This window comes from Tenrec ecaudatus, chromosome 3 (assembly GCF_050624435.1).
Source record: "Tenrec ecaudatus isolate mTenEca1 chromosome 3, mTenEca1.hap1, whole genome shotgun sequence".
Classification (NCBI taxonomy): Eukaryota; Metazoa; Chordata; class Mammalia; order Afrosoricida; family Tenrecidae; genus Tenrec; species Tenrec ecaudatus.
In genome coordinates, this window is record NC_134532.1 from 72207037 (window position 1) to 72228706 (window position 21670).

The 21670-nt window shown below is 46.3% G+C and overlaps 1 protein-coding gene across 2 annotated transcripts in view; it reads right to left on the reverse strand.

Annotated features, from left to right (window-relative positions):
* Nucleotides 1-20650, reverse strand: part of GAB1 (GRB2 associated binding protein 1) — a 151154-nt gene extending 130504 nt beyond the window's left edge. Inside the window, exon 1 of one of the 2 annotated variants that reach the window (XM_075543748.1) lies at nt 19824-20650. In XM_075543748.1, coding sequence (XP_075399863.1) covers nt 19824-19895 — 72 coding nt within the window. In that variant the 5' untranslated portion in view covers nt 19896-20650. The remainder of the gene's footprint in view (nt 1-19823) is intronic. The other variant, XM_075543750.1, reaches the window with a different exon arrangement.
* Nucleotides 20651-21670: the final 1020 nt, after the last annotated feature.

A 21670-nucleotide genomic window follows, 5' to 3' on the forward strand; every position in this document is an offset into this window, starting at 1 on the left:
ACACGGTCATACAATAATAATGAGGATACTAACCACTCACAGTGCAGATATGAAGATTCTATGCGGTCTTGTGGGCAGATGGGCAAGATACCTGAGATGCTGAAGCATTCCTGAGAAAGTAAATGGGAGAGAGAGAAGCAGGAAAGACGGTGAGTAAAAGGAGCTCAGGGACAAAGGAGCAAGGAGAGGTGATGAGGGGAAGGAGAGAAGGAGCAGGCGGGCACACTGGTTAATGGTACTACAGTGACGAGAGCTTCCACGGTGCCGTGCCTGGCATGTGTGTATGGAACAAGAATACTTAGAAGTAAATACTGTTAGAGTAAGGAGATAAATGTATCCAACATATGCTGGTGAGGCTCATTATTTTACAAGTAATTCCCCTAAGTCAGTGGTTCTCAACCTGTGGGTCACGACCCCTTTGGGTGCCAAACAACCCTTTCACGGGAGTCACCAGATTCGCAACAGTAGCAAAATTACAGTTATGAAGTAACAACGAAAATAATTTTATGGTTGTGGGTTACCACAACATGAGGAACTGTATTAAGGGGTCACGGCGTTAGGAAGGCTGAGAACCACTGCCCTGTCATTTTTATTGTTATGATTTGTTTTGTCCACATCTTTATTCCACTAAAATTCCTTGAAGAAAGTTCTTCTAGGGAAATAAGAGCATCTACAATTGACACACACAGAAACATTCAAAAACAATAAGAGAATTCCAGTTCCTTCTGGTGCAGGGTGTTCTGTATTAGGCTGCTATCCACAAGGTTAGCAGTTCAAACTCAACAACTGCTCTGAGGGAGAAAGATGAGGCTGTCTTTCTTCCAAAAAGATTTAGAGCCAAAGGAGCAGTTTTGCTGTGTCCTATAGGATGGCTATGAAATATAATTGATGAGGATGGCAGTGGATTTCTTTCATGAATTAGAACTGTTTGAATGTACTCTTTTTTTTCTTTTCTTTTTTTACCTTTTATTAGGGACTCATACAACTCTTATCGCCATCCATACATATACATACATCAATTGTATAAAGCACATCCATACATTCCCTGCCCCAATCATTCTCAAGGCATTTGCTCTCCACTTAAGCCCCTTGCATCAGGTCCTCTTTTTTCCCCTCCCTCCCCTTTCGCCCCTCCCTCATGTGCCCTTGGTAATTTATACCTCGTTATTTTGTCATATCTTGCCCTATCCGGAGTCTCCCTTCCCCCCTTCTCTGCTGTCCCTCTCCCAGGGAAAAGGTCACATGTGGATCCTTGTAATCAGTTCCCCCTTTCCAACCCACTCACCCTCCACTCTCCCAGCATCGTCCCTCACACCCTTGGTCCTGAAGGTATCATCCACCCTGGATTCCCTGTACCTCCAGCCCTCATATGTACCAGTGTACAGCCTCTGTCCTATCCAGCCCTGCCAGGTGAATGTACTCTTATAAATACATCACATCTCAACTGAAAACTAGAGCAAACCAGACATATATTATAAAGAAAATGTGGATAAAAGGGGAGGGGAAAGAAAATGCGAAATATTTTGAATTAGAACTATTCTAAGACATCTACTAGGTTATACTTTAATAATACGCTCTTAAATCTATAACCAGAATAACCAGAACTTCTGGGAAAGAGCTCATCTCTCCTCTTCATCTTTAAGCCACTCTCAAATGCTTGCTTCAGGAATGTACCTTTTTTTCTTTCCTTTCTTCAAAATCAGCACTCACATGCTTTCCTTGACTTAGTAAATTATTGTGAGCTTTCTCAAGATGATTGGTGCTTATCAGATTCAAACCTTTCTAAACATTCCCTTTCCCTTTCATCATTCTTTGAACAGATCCTCTTTGTAGGACAGAGCGTAATCACTGCCAGAAAAAAAACTACCCTACGATCATATTGTTCCAAGTATCACAGTGTATTCCCCTTACATCACAGAAAAGAGGTTAAAGGCTGCTCTCTTTTTCTCACGCTTTAAAAGTTCTACTTCTATTGGATTTTCTTCCTTTTTTCTAGTCCTTCCTCAAAGTAAGAGCTCCTCAAGTGTAATCCGAGGGCAGTGGGGGCTCAGTGCCTGCTTCAATTCCTGGACAACACACCTCTGATGTACAGCTGGCACCAAAGTGCCAGTGGAAACTTGTGTTCCTGAGTAGGTTTCAGTGGCACTTCCAGACTTAAGACATGCTAAGAAAAAATGGCCTGGAAATCTGAAAATCAGTCCATGGAAATGCTCCCATCCCATTCCAACCTGTCAAGAGGATAAGTCACCCTGCTGTGCATGGGGCATCCACCCAATGGCAACTAACAACAGCAACAACAAACGATAACGGAAGTACCGCTTATATCAGAATCAACAGAGGTTCCAGTTAGAAAATGCAATTTCCTGGGCCCTTCCTAAGACTTAGCAAAAACATCTGAAAGGGAATAGGGCCCAGCAATCTTCATTTTAAGACGTTGCCCAGGTATTCATTGTTCCCAAAGCCAAGGGTACAGGCTATAATTAGTCCCTTCAGAGGATCTGAGAGGACACGGGCAGGGTGGCAGTTCTCGCCTCACCTTCCTTTGAAAAGATAGATGGCAGCGAAAATACAGAGGCCAGAAAGGGTGGAGAGTGGAACTTGTCGTGAATGTGAGACATCAGCAGAAATGCAGACCCGTCAGCCCTGCTCTGTGGCTACTGCCAATTACAGTAGCCAGACCTGAAAGAGAACTGATTACATGTAATTTCTAAAAAGTCAACAAGCCGGGCGGCTTGTGAACAATGAATGGTGATATTCAAGCCAAGAGGTAATAAAAAAGCATGAATAAATGACTCAGCATCCCCCCTCCCCCTGCCCGAGACAACAATTGGGTATACTCTTGCTGGGATTAACAAAGAAAAAAAACCACTAACCATGACTAAACCCACTGTCAAAGTCCAGTAGAGTCTTACTTATGGCAGCCCTATCCCACGGGGCAAAACTGCCCCAGAGGGTTCCTCAGGCTGCAGATCTTGACAGAGACAGACTGCCACCTCATTCTCCCAAACAGTGGTTGGTGGGTTTGAACCACCGGACCTTTCGTTATCATCCCAGTATTCATCCATTGTGTCATCGGGGCTCCTTACCTTCCTAGGATTTGCGAGGACAGAAAGAATATTTTGGTAGACTTAAGCAACAACAAATTGCTTGAGAGAAGCTTTTTGTCTACCACATAGCCCTTCCAGAAGGGTCACACAGCTCCAACTTCTGGTGTTCAGAAGTTCAATCTTCTTACTACCAGCTTCTCTGGCTTCAGAGGTCTGGTTGCATCAGGGTGAGTTCATGTGGCTTCTCCAGCTCTCAGGGCCTAGCTCCATGTGTCTTGTCAGTAGTGCATCTCTCAGGGAGGGAGCAGAGAGAGAAACGTGTCTCCCACCTTCATGGAGGAAAATACAGGAGTTCCCAGAATTCTCAGGAGAAGGGCATGCCCACTCAGAGGCCTCATTGGCTATGACCTGATTGACACACTAGACTCTACCCCTTAACTCTTAATCCTCTCAAATTGACAAATGATTATATAACTAACACACACACACACACACACACACACGGACGCACACGGTTAGTTTTGCCTTCAAGTTACCCTGAACTCACCGTTAGCCTAGAGGACAGAGTAAAATGATGCTATAATCTTTTCTTTTTTAAAATTATTGTCTTTGGGGGTCTTACAGCCCTTATAACACTCCATACATCAATTGTATCAAGCACATTTTTGAGAGTCAGTCACTGGATCATTTCTCCTGAGCAGCCACTTGACCAACCATTCTATCAGTTAACAGCTGAAGGCTTAACCATGGCACCAACAGAGCGCCTCTCTATATAGAGAGAAAAAAATAAAGGAAGGAATAACAAATAAAAGAAATATATCTTTTAAATATGTTCTATTTACAGAATTCTTCTAAAAGTACAAGTGCCATAAACATTCTATTACAGCTACTAAAATGCAAAAAAAAATGAATACAAAATCTTAATGTGGCTTTATTGAGCTATAAAGATTAAAAAGTGTTGCATAACAAAATAGGAGAGTGGGTTTTGCTAGTCCACAGCAGCTGCCATTTACCTGTCAACATCACCTCAAAAGTATTTGTATGTCATAAGACAGGGCCGACCTATTCACCAGGTACCAAAGGTATAGTGCCTTAGGGATTCACAAACATGTTTTCATTTTAGTTTCTTTCAAAATCAAAATGAATATTGAATATAGTAATGTACAGTAACATCAATGTAAAATGGTGGGGGCACTGAGTCTCTTTTGGACTCCTGATGACCTATAAGACAGAGTAGAATTGCCCCTTAGGGTTTTCTAGGCTGCCATCTTTGAGGAAAACCCTACAGAAATAACAGAAGGAGCTCTCGAGGTGCAGTGGGTAAGTATCCAGCTGCCAAGTGGAAAGTCAGTAGTTCAAATCTATCATCCACCCCGAGAAAGAAAGATGGAAACCTTCCAAAAAGATTTACAGCCTTGAGACCCTTCCTAGCACGTTCTAACCTATCCTACAGGGTCACTCTGAGTTGGAATCAACTGGAGGGCATTGTGTTTAATCTTTATAGGAGCCGATTACCCATTTCCCCCCATAAAACTGCTAGGTAGGTTTAAACGGCCAACCTTTTTCGTTAGCAGCTAAGCACTTAATTACTGCACATCCAAATTACTGCAAGTCAAGAACTCCTTAATATAAGACAAAATTACTCCAAATTTTTATGTAGGAAGGGCCCACTAAACAGTACCCAAGGCTTACCAAAGGAACCGCGTGGCCTTGCCATGTAAAGGTCAAATAAGCAATGAAATAAGCGAGTACAACCAAGTGTGATATGAGTGCTAAGTCATAGGAAAGACAGAACATTACAGGTCAACACAAGTACTCGTGGACCACCTCATTGGTATATATAGTTTATAATTGTGATGGGTAGTCACAGAAAGGTCTTCCAGAAGGAAGACAAGCAGAAATTAGTCTGGTTGAGGAGAGAGAGAAGGGAGGGCCAAGAATGTGCAAAGGCCTAGAGAAAGAGAGAGAGAGAGAGAGAGAGAGAGAGAGAGAACACATTGGCAATGTGGGCAATTCAGTACAGGGCAGGTGAGGAAGAAAACTCCGACCCAAATCCACTGCCAATGAGTGGATTACAACTCACACCATGTCTTTACCAGGTTTCTACAGATGTAAATCTTTATGGGAGCAAGGTGGCCTCAACTTTCTCCCATGGAGTGGCTGATGGGGAATATAAGTGAAGCAGGGGCAGCCGGGACTACTACAGAGATGGGTAGGCACCACATCACAAGGAGAATTGTCAGCCAAGAGGAAAGGCTTGAGCACTCCGTAGGGCAAAAGAACTCTGCCAAACAGCTTCACGCTGGGGGATGGCATCAAGGGATATGCATTTCAGGAAAGTCATTCTGGCTCCCGTCATCAAGTTTGAAGGGAGCCAAGACAAGAAGCAAGGGCACCAATAGCCGACTGAAGCAATCCAGAATAAATGGAAAGATAGCTTGAGCCACTGAGGGGCTAGTAAATCACGAGTTATTTAGGAGGTTAAAACTGAGACTTGGTCGCTGGGTGCAGACGGTGAGGGAGGGAGCGTCAGGGAAAAACCTTCTGTGGTAAAGCACTAAATTGTGGTGTGATTGACTGAGCGAGGAGAGCAGTTAAGAAGACCAGGTGCAGAGAGAGGAGATTAAGACTTGGTGTGGACACACTGCCTCTGAGTTGATGCATGGTAGCTCCGAAGGGAACCCAGAAATGTGCGATAGGATGTGGGCTAGGCCAGACTTTGAATCCTCGGCATAAAACCCGAGGGCTTTCCGATCCTTTTCAGAAGAAAGGTGGGACAGACAGCTGCGGTGAGGGCTTTCGGAAACCCGATGGGCCAATCCTACTCTGTCCTACAGGCTTTTAGGAGGCAGAATTGACTCCGTGCAGAGGGTCTGGGTTTTTTGTGATTCGTTTAAAAACAACAAAACCCCAGCTGCTGTGGAATGGATTCTGCTGCTTAGTATTGCTGAATAGAACTCCGTTCTATAGGGTTTTCAACGACTGTGGTCCCTCTTCTGAGGTGGACAAGCTGGACTCACCTGGACGGCGATTTCTTTGATTATTCAAGACACCTAGATGGCTTTGAAAAATCAGAAAGCATGCACAGCTACAACGTTCTTCTTCAAGCTTGCAAGCATTTCTTTGGAAATTACACAGCGCTTTTACCAAATTATCAAATTAGCATATGTAACCTCTCAAGGGATAAAGCACCACTCACAATAATGGCTACAGAGCCCCCCACGAGCTAGCCCTGGCACCCCAGGGATGTTAACGTGTAAAAGGAGTAGAGCACGTGTCAAGTAGGGACAGGAAGGCGTGTTCAGAAAAGGATTGGTCAACTCCAACACTATAGTCCAGGGTGCCATGAAAAATGAGAACTAAAAAGTGTCCACATCGTTTGGCAAAATACAGATGTCTCTGGGGCCCTTAATGGGTGCTCTTGAGAGATGAGTGGGAGGGAAAAAGAGCCAGCTGTACTCCATTAAGGAACAAGGCAGGTGGGGAGGAGAACCCAAACCTCAATTCACTGCCAACCGGTCCATTCCGACGCACAATGAGCCTATGCATTCTGAGGCTGTAAACCTTTAGGGTCTCAACTTTCTTCCATGGAGTGGCTGGTGGGTTTGAACCAGTGACCTGCAGTTAGCAGTTCAACACGTAACCAACAGCACCATCAGGGTTCCTTCTTAAAAAAGAACAAACGTCAATCACTGTGCTGGTACAGACTCGGGACCCTAGAGAACGAAGGTGGAATTGCCCTGTGGGCATTAACTTTTTGTGGGAGTAGAAAGCTTCCTGCTATGTATCCCCGAGAGCAACTAATGGCTTCGCACGGCTTACCCAGTGGCTGGTTAGTAATCCAACAGCTAATGTGCTATATCATGAGGGATCCCTTCCAGGGCTCCTGTAGGTGAAGGAAACGGAGGCAAACAAGTGGGCATTTCACACCAAAAAGTGTGACGGTAAATGTGAATCAAACTCTGATCTCACCCCCGTCCTACTATTTAGAGTCAAATCTATGTCTTAGAGTCTTGGTAAAACTCTCTCTTGCCACCCCCATGAAGCCTTCACAGGATTCCCAAATGAACCTTTCTCCGCTGAATTCAAGAGCGCTGTCTTGTGTGCACTACTAATCAGAATAAAAGTTGTAGTTCTGAGGAAATTCCATGTCCATTCACTCACTCACAGTCACCCAGTCAATTCAGATTCATAGCAACCCTATAGAACAGCCTAGAATGACCCCTGTGGGTTTCCAAGACTCTCATTCTTCATGGGAGTAGAAAGACCAGGAGAACCTCACGGTTTCAAACTGCTATCCTCGTGGTTTGTACGGCTGTACAAACTCGGGGCCTGTAAACTCTTAAAGGGCAGAGCTGGTGCCCTCTTCGTCCTCTTTTAAATTCCTCACAGGGCCGTCTTCACAGCAGGCATTCAGACTCCGTTGGAGGACCTCAGACAAATCAATTATCTCTCTCAGGCTAATTTCCATCGCCTGTAAAACGAGGCGGTATACAAGTTCGGTGGAAAAGGAGATTATGTGTAATTTGAACAGCGATCGTGAAAATAGTTGATTTTTTAAATGCAATTTAGAGAAAAACTGGATGAAAGCTAGTTGACACTCAGAAGAGTTCGACAAACACTGGGCTATATGATTTAGAATTCCAGGCTCAAAAGTCAACCATTATTTGGACAAGCTGTTCAAGAGATTGCGTGCTATACACATCCCACTGTACATCTTAGACACAGAGAGCAAACACTATCTTGGTCTTGTTGAACCAAGAAAGATAAAGCCATAACTTTCTTTAAGCGCAGATAATTTGTATCTTCTGTGCGCACAGTGAGTCATTGTGAAAATCACCTACACAATATATTTAGTAAGCTTGTTTTTATTCTGACTGGAGCATTAACTGTGTATAAAATTTGACCCTCAACTACCTGACTGCTTTTAAGGAATAAGAGAGATAAAAACACTGCTCAATGGCATCGGTCGGGTTAGCTGGTGCCCTTTCCTCAGCCATAAATGGCACAGCCAGCAGAAATCTCACAGAACGCTTTTCAGTAACAGCATCACCAGAAACAAATTGCCTTTCCAAATACCTTACTTCGTACCAATTCAGGATTGCCTTTTCTCAACACTACAAATATTTAAACCCGAAACAGCCTGAGAGAATGTGCAAAAGTCTAATACTCCTACACAATTTGGGGATCAATTATAACTTTGCCAGAGGGTTGGGGGTTCAAATAATACCTCCCAACGTGAATGAGGTAATCATTCCTCCACAACTCTACACAATGCAATTGGAATTCAAAACACTGAAGGTAGCACTTTACCCATCCAAAGGTCCAAGATTAAAGAGCTTTTCTCCTGCTAATTGCTAACTAAGTGGTCATCCCTGGAACCAGAAACACTTTAATCTTGGCTACCACAATTTTCGGCCTAGGCACTGATGGACCTGTGTTATGGACCAGGGCTGAGGAGGCACACCAGGCACTTAATTCTCTAATCAGGAGGCATCTTGGGGAGGAGTTATGCTAATCAGAAGTGGCCTGGCCACATTTCCCAAGCCAGTAGTAGTTTAAAATCAGAAGAGAAAAACAGTCCCCAACTTGTGTGGAATTTAGTTACCCCTATTCTCAATGCCCATTTGAACAGTAACATAAATAGACTCTCCTTAGAGAAAAGGTGAAAGAAACGTGTGTAAAGTTTTTGATACAGATTTTTTTCCATGCTGGCGGTCAGGCCTGTACTACAGACAAGTAAGTAGAAACAAACAGAAACAGAAGGAAAGGGTAAGAACTGATCCAAAAATTTTCCTTTCTCCTTAAAAACACCAGCCAATATGGAGAGAGGGAGGTGGGGGAAAGAAAGGGACAGCCAACAAACCCAGGGACAAGGGAACAACAACTGATCTAAAACCAATGTTGAAGAGGGTGTAGAATGCCTGTTGGGTCTGATCATGTGCAAAGAGGAATTAATGAAAGCTGAATGAAGGCAGACCATGATAGTGGGACAAGAGGAAAGTAAAAGGAAATAGAGGAAAGAACTAGGAGGCAAAGGGCATTTATAGAAGTCTAAATACAGACATGTACATATGTAAATATATTTCTATATAACTATAGGGAAACAGATCTATGTATATTAACTTATATGTTGAGTATTAAGGTAGCACTCCCTCAACACAAGAACACTTGGTTCTAATAACTGGGCATCTGTGCTGCTCACCTTCCCGACACAATCACTGAAGACAAAATGGGTACATAATCAAATGTGGTGAAGAAAGCTGATGGTGCCCGGATATCAAAAGAGATAGTGACTGGGGTCTTAAAGGTTTGAAGATAAACAAGCAGCCATATCTAGCTGAGAAGCAACAAAGCCCACATGGATGAAGCACACCAGCCTGTGCGATCACGAGGTGCCAATGAGAACAAGTATCAGGCATCAAGGCCCCAGAACAATCATATCAATGTGAATGAGGGAGAAGGGGGAGTGGAGACTTATTGTCCATCTGTAGATAACTGGACATCCCCTCACAGAAGGGTCAAAAGAAAGAGACCAGCCAGTGAGAGTGCAGTATAGCACTGAAGAAACATACAACTTTCCTCTAGTTCTTTAATGCTTCCTTCCCCCATCAGGACCCCAATTCTATCTTACAAATCCGGCTAGACTATAGAGCATGTACATTGGTACAGATAAGAGCTCCTAACACAGGGAATCCAGGACAGATAACCCCCTTGGGACCAATAATGAGAGTAGCAATACCAGGAGTGTAGGGGAGACAGGGGGAGCCAATTACAGTAATCAACATATAACATCCCTCCCCCAGACCAGGGGGACAAACAACAGAAAAGTGGGTGAAGGCAGACAGCAGTCGGTGTAAGACATGAAAAAAAATTATAAACTAAAGGTTCATAGGGGAGGGTGGGGAAAAAATGAGGAGCTGATACCAAGGACTCAAATAGAAAGAAAATGTTTTGAAAATGATGATGGCAACATATGTACAAATGTGTTCCGTCCTTCCCAAAGGATGGAAGTATGGATTGTGATAAGAGCTGTAAGACCCCCCCAATAAAATGATTTTTAAGTCAGTTAATAAAATTAAAATGGGCTCACTGCTGCATTAAACAACGATAAAAACAATTAAAATAGGCTGACTTCTGAAGCTTCTCCTGATGCTACTGTCTTGACTTTTTTTTTTTCCCTTCATGAAAAACAGGCCTCCTCAGTAAAATGATACTAAACCTGATGTTTAACAGATCACGATCTCTGGGCAATAATAACAAAACTCAATTCAACCAAGCAGCATGGAGAGAACCATCAAACCCACGGTCATGGAGTGGATGCCCATACTCACAGTGGCCCTGGAGGATAAGGGAGAACTGCCCTGTGGGTTTGCAAGACGGTCCCTATCAATGTTCTCCCACGGAGCGGCTAGTTTCACACTGCTGGCCCCCCCGTTGGCAGGTCAATGCATAACCACTATACCACCAGGGTTTCCAGCAGCAAGACAGCACATGACTGAACTTGTGGACACTCTCCCCTCCTTCAGAAGACAGCTTCCTCTCATTTCCCTTGAAATGTAAAATGGAATTTTGAGTCCCCCCTACCCCCCACCACCATGTGTGATGTTCTTGAAAAAAGTCTAAAAAGGTTTGCTTCTGGGTTTTTTTTGTTTTAATATTCAACTAATGAGTCAGAGGAAAGGAAAATACGAAAGAGAAAGGAAAAATGGTGAACAGGATAATTAATGCAAAGTTTAGTATTCTTCCTTACAAAGATTTTCACATGGAAAAAACAAAGCTTGGACTTTCAGTTGATTTGGTTGTAATTCACAGAGCAATGTCTATGCTGTTAGGGCACTGCTCTGTGAGCAGTTACTAGGCCAAATACAAATATGAAGTAAAAGGCCGAGAGGGAAATAAAACAAAACAAAACACTACCACCAAATGGAAACCTCTTGGGCTAGGTGAAGTTGCCATTCTTTCTAGTAGATATAAAACAAAAACAAAACAATTTTTAAAAAACCCCAACTTTAGATGTAAGTTAATTTCTGAGGCAAACACAAATAGGTAAGAAAGTAACTGTTGCATGGTAGGAAAAAAATATATATATATAACTCACATTTCCCCAGAAGCTCTATTCCTGTACCGCTTACATCTTCATGTGCAGTTTGCCTGAAGTAGCTCTGCTAAAGACAGCCACATGGAAGGCTTTTGTTGCAGATAACACTGCAGGACAGGGTTGGCGGCCACGAGTTGTAATCGGAAAGCTGCAAGAGCTAATGGAACAGAGATAACAACGCACCAAGCACAGTCTTAGCCATTCTGTATAAAGCCGGCTGGGAGTGTCAAAAGCTGTTAAAGAGGTTATAGTTTAACACGCAGGCAGCAATGTGAGCTGTTCTCTCCAACGAGGGAAAATTTTACTTCTCCGAAAAAAATACACTGCTTGAAAGATAAAATACTAAATACTCCTACCACTTACTGGGCTCACCTATATGCAAGCCTGAAATAGTAACTTCAAGTTCATAAAAGAACTTTCACCAACAATACTACAGGCCCAAGTTGCCGTCAACAATTTGTTAAGTTATGCAGTTGGCAAGTGAAGAAGCGAGTGACTTAGTTAATAAATGCGGAACTCCACAGTACAAAGAGCCACGTTCCCCCCAGGAGTACTAAGACAGAGGGAAACAATGCTAGATTTACTTATGCTTGTCGTGGGGGAAAATCTAAAGACTTGGACTTACTAATATTGTTTTCTGTACTCAGCTGACAACCTGAGATAAAAGGAGTTCCCAGAGACCTTGTGATTTCTCATCCAAGTGCAAATGGCAAAATTCAGAGGAGGCCGGTGTAAAGTAAGCCATCATTCTGATGCAAGGAATGTGAGATGAGAGAAACCCCCCATCCACAGCCAGAAGGGGTTCAATGGGATCCAGTGTAATTATTCTGCTTCCTCCAACACTAGCTGGCACACACTCAGAGCTGGGCTAAGTGAGATGGCTTCCCAAGTCCAAAATAAAGACGCTAGCCCAAGGCAGCCCTGGCCCTCCCACTGGAACTCAGAAGCAAATGAATCAAAGGCTCTTTTATTCTCCCTCCCACCAGAACACGCTCCTCCTCTGTTGTAAACCGAATGCTTGCCAGAATGATTTAGCTCAAAACAGACATAAGGAAATCTTAAATAACACATGTCCCTTGGAATTTTAATAAGCTCAGGTGACCGAGTTGTTTTGTTGCTTGGATTCTGGTTTGATATGGAAAACGCACTCGTGGTCAGGTTTCCATCGGGAGCATGAGGTCACGGCAGAAACACAACTTCTCAAACTGGGAGGCTGGCTGGCATCCAAGCGCGGTGCTATGCAGGCAACGGAGGTGCTCGGCTCTTTGCACTGGGCTCGCTGAACTCCACACACAGTCAGCCTTCTTCTTCCTCTAAACCCAGTTCTCCCTGAAGGTTTTGCTAGTTCTGCCTCCAGACCCTCTTCTGAGAAGACAATTTGAAATCCATGCCTGAAGTCTTCCCCAGCCTGATAACCTATCTCTAGTAAAAGAATGCCAATGCCCATGTGTTTCCTGCCTATCTTCACAAATAGATCAGAAACTCCTTAAGGGTTGGGAGTGGGTCTTTTCTGCCATTGTAATCTATGCACTGCACATCACAAAAGCCCTAGAAATCCCTGTTTATTTTTCAATCAACAAGCATATGTGGCCAGGGGTGGATTACCCAAGAAGCAAGGTAACCACTGGGACCTGTTGGGTAAGCATTAGACTGCTAGGCCAAAAGGTGGTGGTTCAAACCCACTAGGCACTCCGAGGGAGAAAGATGGGACACGGTGACATAAAGATTTATAACCTCAGAAAACCACAGGGCTGCTATGAGTTGGAATCAATGAGATGGCAGGGAATGTGTCAAAACTGACTTTTGTTTAAGGAATCTTTGTTGCGTTCTGATGTGCACAGGGTCCCTATGGGTCTGAGCCCACTCAATGGCACAACAACAACACATCAGCAAAATAAGGGCACAGGCACTCCAATGCAAAGACCTACACATGCGAAGCAGACAGGACACAGCAAAAGTGAGGGCTGCAGGAGAGGACTGTCGGGGTAATAAATTAAATCGATACAGAAAATGGAAATGTACAGGCCAGAAACAAAGTCCACACAGGGTCATGAGGGCACCACTTTGGTGTTCAATTCCTAATAATAAAACCAAGCCAAATCAAACCCACTGCCACTGGGTCCATTCTGACTGTGACCTTATCCAGGTTTTCCAAGAGTTTACATGTCTTTACAGGAACAGCCACTGTGTTGGAACCCCTGACCTTGCATTACCAGACATATACATACACATACCTACTCCTCAAATCAATTTTCTCCCTACCCAACATTTCACCCTGATAACAGCTGGTAAAAAAAGCTACTGTCTGATGATTTTGCACCTTTAAAAACACACGTGTGGCAGAAGCAGGTAAGAGTAATGCTGGCTGTGATGGTTAAGGTTATGTGTCAACCTGGCTGGGTCAGCAATCTCAGTGTTTGGCAATTGTGTAATTTGGAAATTATGTAAGGAGGTAGTCATCCTCCATTTTGTGATGTGACGTGGTCATTCTCCAGTTTTGCGTTTAACGCCGATTTTCAGACACTGAGCTGCTCTTTGGAACCTAACCATGTCAGTAACTAAGGCATGAGTGTCTATAAATGTGCATTAACTCACATTTCCTATTGGAGTGAGCAAACAGGCACAGGAAGAGGCATCAAAGATCATATGTGTAGGCCCATCTCATACCTTCATCTATCCTTGCTTGATGAGCTTCTACTCTAAATGAGACAGACACGGCACCCAGCATAGTGAACAAGTCCCTCAAGGGCACTCTGCTGAAGGAGCTTGCCTTCTGTTAAGAGTACTAGACCATCCCCCAAAGAACTATGCCCTGGCATACAGAGCCTATCCTACTGAAGATGAACAATTAACTAAATTTACTTTCCCCAAAGGAAGGCCTATTAAGAAGCACTCCTTCCACAAAAGAACATGACTGCAAAGCTGCAAAAGAGCAGAGGCTCTTAGACCTACGTGCTACTCCCCATCTCTTCTTCCAGACAGTCGCTGATGGTCTGAAATGGGCTAAATGGCCCGTGTGGGTGGTGGCAAGGCCAAATAGAACCCAGAGACCCTGACAGTTAACCTGGAGCTCCAACAACTTGAGGGTAAAAAAATCTTTCAAAATAAAGCAGCAGTCTATCTTTTTAGACTCCGTAAGAACAACAGATGTACAAGAATATTTTTACTCTATCACTTCTTCAATGTTCTCAAACCACAAAGGAACAAGGCTTAAGTCCATATTTTTAATGTCAATTCCAAAATACAGGTTTTTATTTCAAAGTCAAAAAAACAGTTTTTTTCCTTGCACCTCTGAGTAACCACCGCCACAATGGTGGCGAAACACACTGAAATAACCAATTTCACGGTCAACCACATTGCCCGTGCGTACTTCTTGCCATATAGTTTTTAAATCATTTTACTGGGGCCTCCTACCACTCTTATCTCAATCCATGCATCCATCCATGGTGTCGAGCACATTTGTACATTTGTTGCCATCATCATTCTCAAAACATTTGCTTTCTACTGGAGCCCTTGGTGGTATAGCTCAGGGGTAGAGCATTTGACTTCCGGCCATATTTTAAAGAGAATCTTTCAAAGTTCATGAAAAACAGAAGTTAAACCCTCCCTTTAAGCTGACACACCTTCCCAGAGGAAACAATCAGCTTTAGGGATTCAGCATGTTTGACGTGCAGAGTTTTAAACTTACCATTAAGCCCAAGCACAACAAAAGAATTAACTATCATGAACTGTCATAAAGGCTTAATGTCATTGCCAGTTGATGATCTTCGGTAACAGAAACAATGTTCCCGTTACCCTTGAAAAGGTAGAATGGAAAGGGTATAAAATTGAATAGGATGTCTACTAACATGAGTACCAGAAAAATTTCCTCAGACTCAGTATGCTCCTTCTAATAACTGTAAATAAAAGGTTCAAAATCTGTAGCTGGCTCCTGGTTGGTATTCCCCAGAAAATGAGCAGGAAGAGCTTCCGGACATCTCAGCTTTCTGTGGCGTCGTGGCACTAGTAAGCACGGACCCAGGAACACTTGCAAACTCTTGGGTTATGCTTGAAGCAGGACACTCCGACCCCCTGCCTGCCCAACCTCCTCCTATCAGATGTCAGGTGCCCACCTAGTGAGAGCGGTCACTTCTGTTGCTCGGCCCATTTCCAGGACCAGGAGTGCAGACAAAGAACTGGCCCATTCGTTGACAGCTGCAGAGCGGACAGAGCCCAAGCTGGGTGCAGATTAGGCATTCAAGACTTGCTTCCAGACTGGCTTTCAACTAACAGGGGAACCTGCTCCAGCCTCAGAAGCAGCTTCACCTGCTGAGATTTCGCCCCTGCCCAGCATTGACTTCCAGGCCACGGAGGAACACAAACTCGACACGCAGGCTAGAAACAGCCCACGGGGAAGCTTCCCCTTGCAGAGCTGTGGTGGTGGTCGGATAGCTTCAAGCAGTCCTTTGTTTGGGGACTTCCATTTTCTCTCAGCTAAAATTCCAAGTCCCAGTGAAAAAACCCACCATTATTTCAAACTGGGTTTGTCTTTAATTTGAGTACCTTTAATTTGCGTAGTGAGGGTCCACTACCCAAACTTCACTCATTTTCTGTCACCCTCCTGACAGAGATCCTCCTGGGATTCCATTCAGGGGCCACTCCACAGGAGAAAACCAGTTGCTTAATATAAACCCACAGAGAAAACCAGCAACGCAGTGTTCGAAAACCACAACGGAATATGAGGTTCCTCCTCACATCGAGTGCTCTTTTTGAAAATGCAGAGAGAGACCGAGGCACGTGCAAGAGATTTTTGATCTTCTGCAAAGAAATGCAGGAATATTTTCCAAAGAAAAGGGTGACACTTTGCTGTATAAAGAAAAATAAACTTAAAGTCTCACTCTCTTCAGGAAGCTCAAGAGGGGCTTAAAGATAAGCTCACCTCCTATGTGAAGAAAACAATGCTGCTTGAGTAATCATGAGAAGTAGCAAACAAACCAGAGGGGGGAAAAAAGAGTTGAAAGAGTTGGAGCTGGAATACACTGAGCGCCTTTAAAGCTAAAGTGCAAACAATTCTGCATGACTTAAAGGCCCTCACGGATCATCCTAATCAGAGCTTGCACTACCTTTGAAAGACTGTCAACAGTAAGACAACTGTCCCAGGGGTTCCATGTTTCCCTGCAGATCACACTACTCAAACTCCCTGAAGTCTCATTTACTAATTACAGTACCATGCAGTCCAGATATTGTTTCACAGCAAACCCATTCATTAAAAACCACCAGAGAGCAACATCTTGCCTCCTGGATGGCTGGACACTGTTGCCTTTCATCCAGAAAATAAAGATCATACATGAAAAGAAGACAGGCATAGAAAATACATGTATATATATTTACAGTTTTAATGATCCAAAGCAGATTTAGCAAAAGCCACCTCGATTGGACACCCAAGCGAAATAATAATCTTGGAATAGTAAAACTTTCTGGGCAATCAGTTTCACAGCAAAATAATAATAATAAATAATATAAGCCGCCGTGAACTATTAACACTTCACCTCATCCTCTCAGCCACCTCAGCTCTGAGAGCTACTCTACCCACTGTCACCCTGGGCTATTTTCAGTGCTTTCCATCAACATGTAAGGAAAATATACTAGAGTCCCACTGGTCATGAGGAGCCTTGGTGGTGTAGTGGTTACGGGTTGGGCTGTGGCCTGCAAGGTCAGCAGTTCAAAACCATCAGCAGCTTCTCTGGAGAAAAACTGGGCTTTCTAGTCCCATAAAGTTACAGTCTCAGAAACCCTTAAGGGGTCACTATGAAGCAGCATTGGCTTGATGGCAGTGAGTTTGGTTTTTGGTTTCCCGATGAGCAAGAAAAAACCATCCTTCTAGGCATATTCTTCCCTCTGTTGATAACACCACTATTGTCGCTCTAGATTTCTATACTTGGCCCACTGGTACCTTTCCAGGAAAAAAAAAGTTGCTCAGTACCCTTCCTGGCAATTAAAAAATTCTGAACTATCACCCATGATCCAGGATAAAGTGTAGGTATCTGCTTTTGCAGCTCCCCTGGACTGTTCACACACCCTCCAGGGGGCAGTCTCTTCCACTTTGAGAAACTGCTCCAAAGTCTTCTGTGGCCACAGACCACATTGATCTTGTTCCTTAAACATCTGTGAAGTGTCCATACCACTCAACTTGGGCACACAAGATACTCTGCCCTGGTGGCTCAGTTTTCACATATGCTCATCTCCTTTTCCTAAAGACTGAAAATGCTGTTTGGTGGCAACAGAACAGGGCAGATACTTCTTTTGCATAACACATCTGACCCACAGCCTACTCCTTTCTGGCGTTCTGAACTAATATTCACAGACTCATCGAAGGTTACAATCTGAAAGGACCTTTAGAGACGCTCTAGTCCAAGGCCCACATTTGAACTGAACTAGAGGAGAGGAATCTTTTATAGCGCAGTGAGTCAGGAAAACCTGGGTTCAAGTCCTGCCTCTGGCATGTTCTGGTTTTGTAAACTGTTTACTCATCTGTACAGCAGGGAGATACCTACCTCATAAAATAAGGATCTAAGGTGAAGAAAAATGCATATATATGTATATATGATATGCACACACATTTTTGGTTTGGTTTTGCTGGTCTTGTTAACATAGTCTTTTTGGTCGATTTACTTTTTGGTTTATACGAAATTAAATTGCAAGCCCAAGAGGCAGGGCTCTTCTTGCCACCCCCAACTGTATTTTCTAACCATAGGGCACCTCATAGAATGCCTAGCATCTTTTGAAATGCTGCAGGTAACCATGTAAAAAGAATTCATTAAACATACCTCTATTATCAGTGCCTAGGTTTCCCAAGAATTAAGCACTTAGATCTGACATGCTAGATAAACAGCCTACAGTTTGGTGGTGAGGACCTACTGAGATAATGCCTCAGAAGACAGGCCTGGGTTATCTAATTCTAAAAGGTCACTTTCCCTAAATTCCCATGGCAACGTTCTACTCCGAAGGAAAGGAATGCTGATTCTCTTGAATCGAAATCAACTCTAAGCAACGAGCAATAGCTTTAGCTGAAACTCTCCTCCCAACAAATAGGAATCTCTCTAGCTCCCTATTTTCTATCCTATGGGGTCACTATGCATAGAAATGCCCCTGCATTTAGGAAACTCCCTCTCCAGGGCCCACTCTCACACACCTTTCCCTTTAGAACTAAGCTGAGAGTGGAGGGGGAAGCCACTGCCTCTCCATATTTTTGGAATAGTTAGTATCTTTACCAGGTTATTCAACAAAATGATAGACGGTGGAGTAACAGAATTTGGAAGGATTTAAAGCTCCTTGGAGAACTTTGTTAGGATGTGCGGCACCCAGACCAGAAATGAGAATTACTTGTCTGTAACAAATTCTGGCAAAAGTAAACCAGAACTGACTGATGAGCTGTCAGTGAAGTTAAATATTGCATTCTCTTCCATGCAAGCAAACAGTGACTAATAGGATCAACGTGAACTCTAATAGTAGATGTAGATAGTCTCCAACAAGGAACAGGTTCAATAAGTACAAGTGTCAGGCCCCAAGTAGAAAAATTCCTATTTGAGGGAATGAAAACTTTGCTTTTACATACATACATACATACATACATACATACATACATACATACATACATACATACATACATATATATATATATTTCCACGTGCAGAATAAAAGTCTCATTTCTTTCCCTTGCTGGAGGCAACGACATAAAAAGTTGGGGTGGGGTGCGGTGAAGTGGGGGGGCGCCCCGAAGAAGAACGAACTCAGATTCCTGAAGTGGACGCAGCTTTCCACTACAGTTGGTTCTTTCCAGGAACTTGATTTTTTCTTTTTCTTTCTAGCAGCTAAAACGGTTAAACACAGAGCCAGCATCTTGCATCAAATACACAAATACCAGTTAAGCCTGGGAAAGAGTCACAATACACAAAACTCCCTTCTGGCTTCAGCTGTCCCCCTCCCGCGGGGCTTGACAGCGCGCCCAAGGCGCCCAAACACCAGCCACCAGGCTCCCCCCAGCGCCTTCCTCTCACAACAAATCGCCAGGGCTCTCGGGCCAAACTCCAAGGTCCCTCCAAAACCGCGAAAATGTGAACCCTGCTGGGTGAACGGTCGGGCGCGTTCAGAACTTTTGTTTCTTTCCTTTTTCCCGCGGGGATGGAAAAAAAAAAGTCTCGAGCACCAATTTCTTCTCCCCACCGTCCCTTCCGCGGAAACCCACCTCCAGGGGAGGTGAGCGGGAACCGGGACCAGATACCCGAGGGCTGCCGGTCCCGGTCCCGGTCCGGTCCGGGGTCCCCAGCCCCCGGCGAGTTCTACCAGCCCATCCGCTTCCCCGCCGCCGGCTCCGAGAGGAGGGGGCGACGATGGAGACGGGGCGCGGCGCCTGTCCCACCTGGCCGCCCCCCGGGGCGGCGAGCGGGATGAGCACGCGCTGCGGGCGTCCAGCGGGACCCGGGCCCGTCCTCCCGGGCCCGCCCCGCGCGCCGTCCGCAGGCTGGAGGCAGAAAGTTGCCAAAGTGCAGTGTAAGCAAGGGTGCGAAAGCTCGGCGCTCCGTCCCGCGCCCGGTGGGGGAAGGGGCCGCCAGAGGGGACCCGCTGAGCGCCCGGGGGCCGCCGGGGGCCGCGCTGGCCGGGGAGGGGTGCCGCCCGCCCGCGGACCCTCGACTTACGTAACGCTTCAACTTCTTCTCCGGGGGGGACTTGCGGAGCCAGCCCGAGTAGACCACCTCGCCGCCGCTCATGATGCGCGCCTCGCGGGCCCCGGGCCGGGCGGCGGACGGACAGGCGCGGGGGCTCCCGAACAGTCGGTGCCGGGCGCGCCGAGGGCCGGCTTCTCCACCGACGGGGCGGGCGCGCGCGCGCGAGCCTGCTCCCCGCAGCTTCCCGAGGGAGGGGCGAGGCGGGGGGCTCGTCCGCCGCGCACAGCGCTGGGCAGCGACCGCCGTGGGGCCGCGGGCGGGCGGCCGGCCTCCGTCAGGGCGCCCGCCTTACCGCCAGGCGCGCCGTCGCTCGGGCTCCGCTGGGCCCGCGTCTTCCCGGGACTCTGTCTGGACACGGCGCGGAGCCGGGCCGCTGGCGCTCCGCCCCCTCGGGCGAGCCACCCCGGGCGCCGACGGAGACAGCGCGCTGCGCGCACACACAATGCCCCGTGCGGTGCCCGCTCCCGGGACCCCCTCCTCCGCCCCTCCGGGGAGGACGGGCCACTTCTCCACCGCGCCCGGGAAGCCCGCAGAGAGCGGCTGCCCGCGCCCGGGCGCTCCCCGGAGCACCAGGCAGCTCCCGGGTCGGGGCGCGCGGGGAGCCGCCCAGGCGGCTGAGAGGCGCGGGTCGTGGGGCGAGAGGCCCGCCGGCCGGTGGGTCCGCTCTCGCCGAGGGTGGAGAGGGCGGGCCACGGCGGAGGAGCGAGGCGCTGGGCTGCGAAGCGTCGGGGAGGGAGCCCCTGTCCTGTCCCCTGGCGCTCCTCCCTCGCCGCCTCCCCCACCCCGGGGTGCTCAGCAGGTTCTGGGCGGCCCAGTCCCGATCCCTCCCTCTCTGGGCCTCCGAGCAGCTCTTCCTCCCGTCCCTCCTCCCCTTCCCAGTTCAGGCCCAGCTCCGGTTTCTGCCCAGACTTTCTCTGAAACTCCACGGGAGCAGCCTTCCAGCCAAAACAACAAGAGCTAGGGGAGGAGGGAAGAGACGAGCGAAGGAGGGAGGGAGGGAAGGAGGGACGGAGGGAGGGAGCCAGAGTCCGAGTGGCACCCTGGGATCTGTAGTTCCGAGAGCCAAAGCGGGCAGAGCCCCAGGGTCTCTGAGACCAGGAAAGCACCGAAGGCCGAACCCCTGGACGAGGGCCACCCTGCCCGGGGAGGGCAAGCGGAGGACCGGGAATAGGGTTCGCTATCTAGACTTAGCCCGGGTGGCAATCCTGCGTGTGTCTGTGCGCCAGACCAAGAGGGCTTTTGGGGGGAGGGGGCGGGGGGGCGGGGCAGGGGTCTCTATTCGACAACCCAGAAAAAAAACCCACTTGGTGGGTAGCTGTCACCCCACCAGTTCCCTCTGCTATTCCTAAGCGCTGGGACAAGAAGAGCGAGAGAACAAGGAACAAGGAAGTTCCTTTGGGACATGTAAGGCCCCGTGGGATGCTTCCTCGCTGCTCTTTGACCTTGAGGTTTGATTGTGTCCACCTCTGAGACCTTTCTAAAGGCTTACCTGCAGCCCGTTTGTTATCAGTGTCTTCCACTTTCTCTTGCTTTTGCTTAAAATTAGTCTCTGCCCAGGTATGTTGGTCTGGAGCGTTCCTATAGATTCTGTTCAACTTTCAGTATGTGTGTGTATGTGTGTGTGTGTTAAATTACCTGGTCCAGAGTTTGACATGAACCTGTAATATAAATATAACGGGTTTCTGAATTTCTTTAGAATTTCGAGAGCTCCAAAACATATCTGAAAAGGTTGTGGTTGTTTGCCTTCAAAGTTGATTGGATTCATGGCGACCATGTGCGGACCATTGCTTCTGGCTCTTGAGTGCATTCCAATAGGC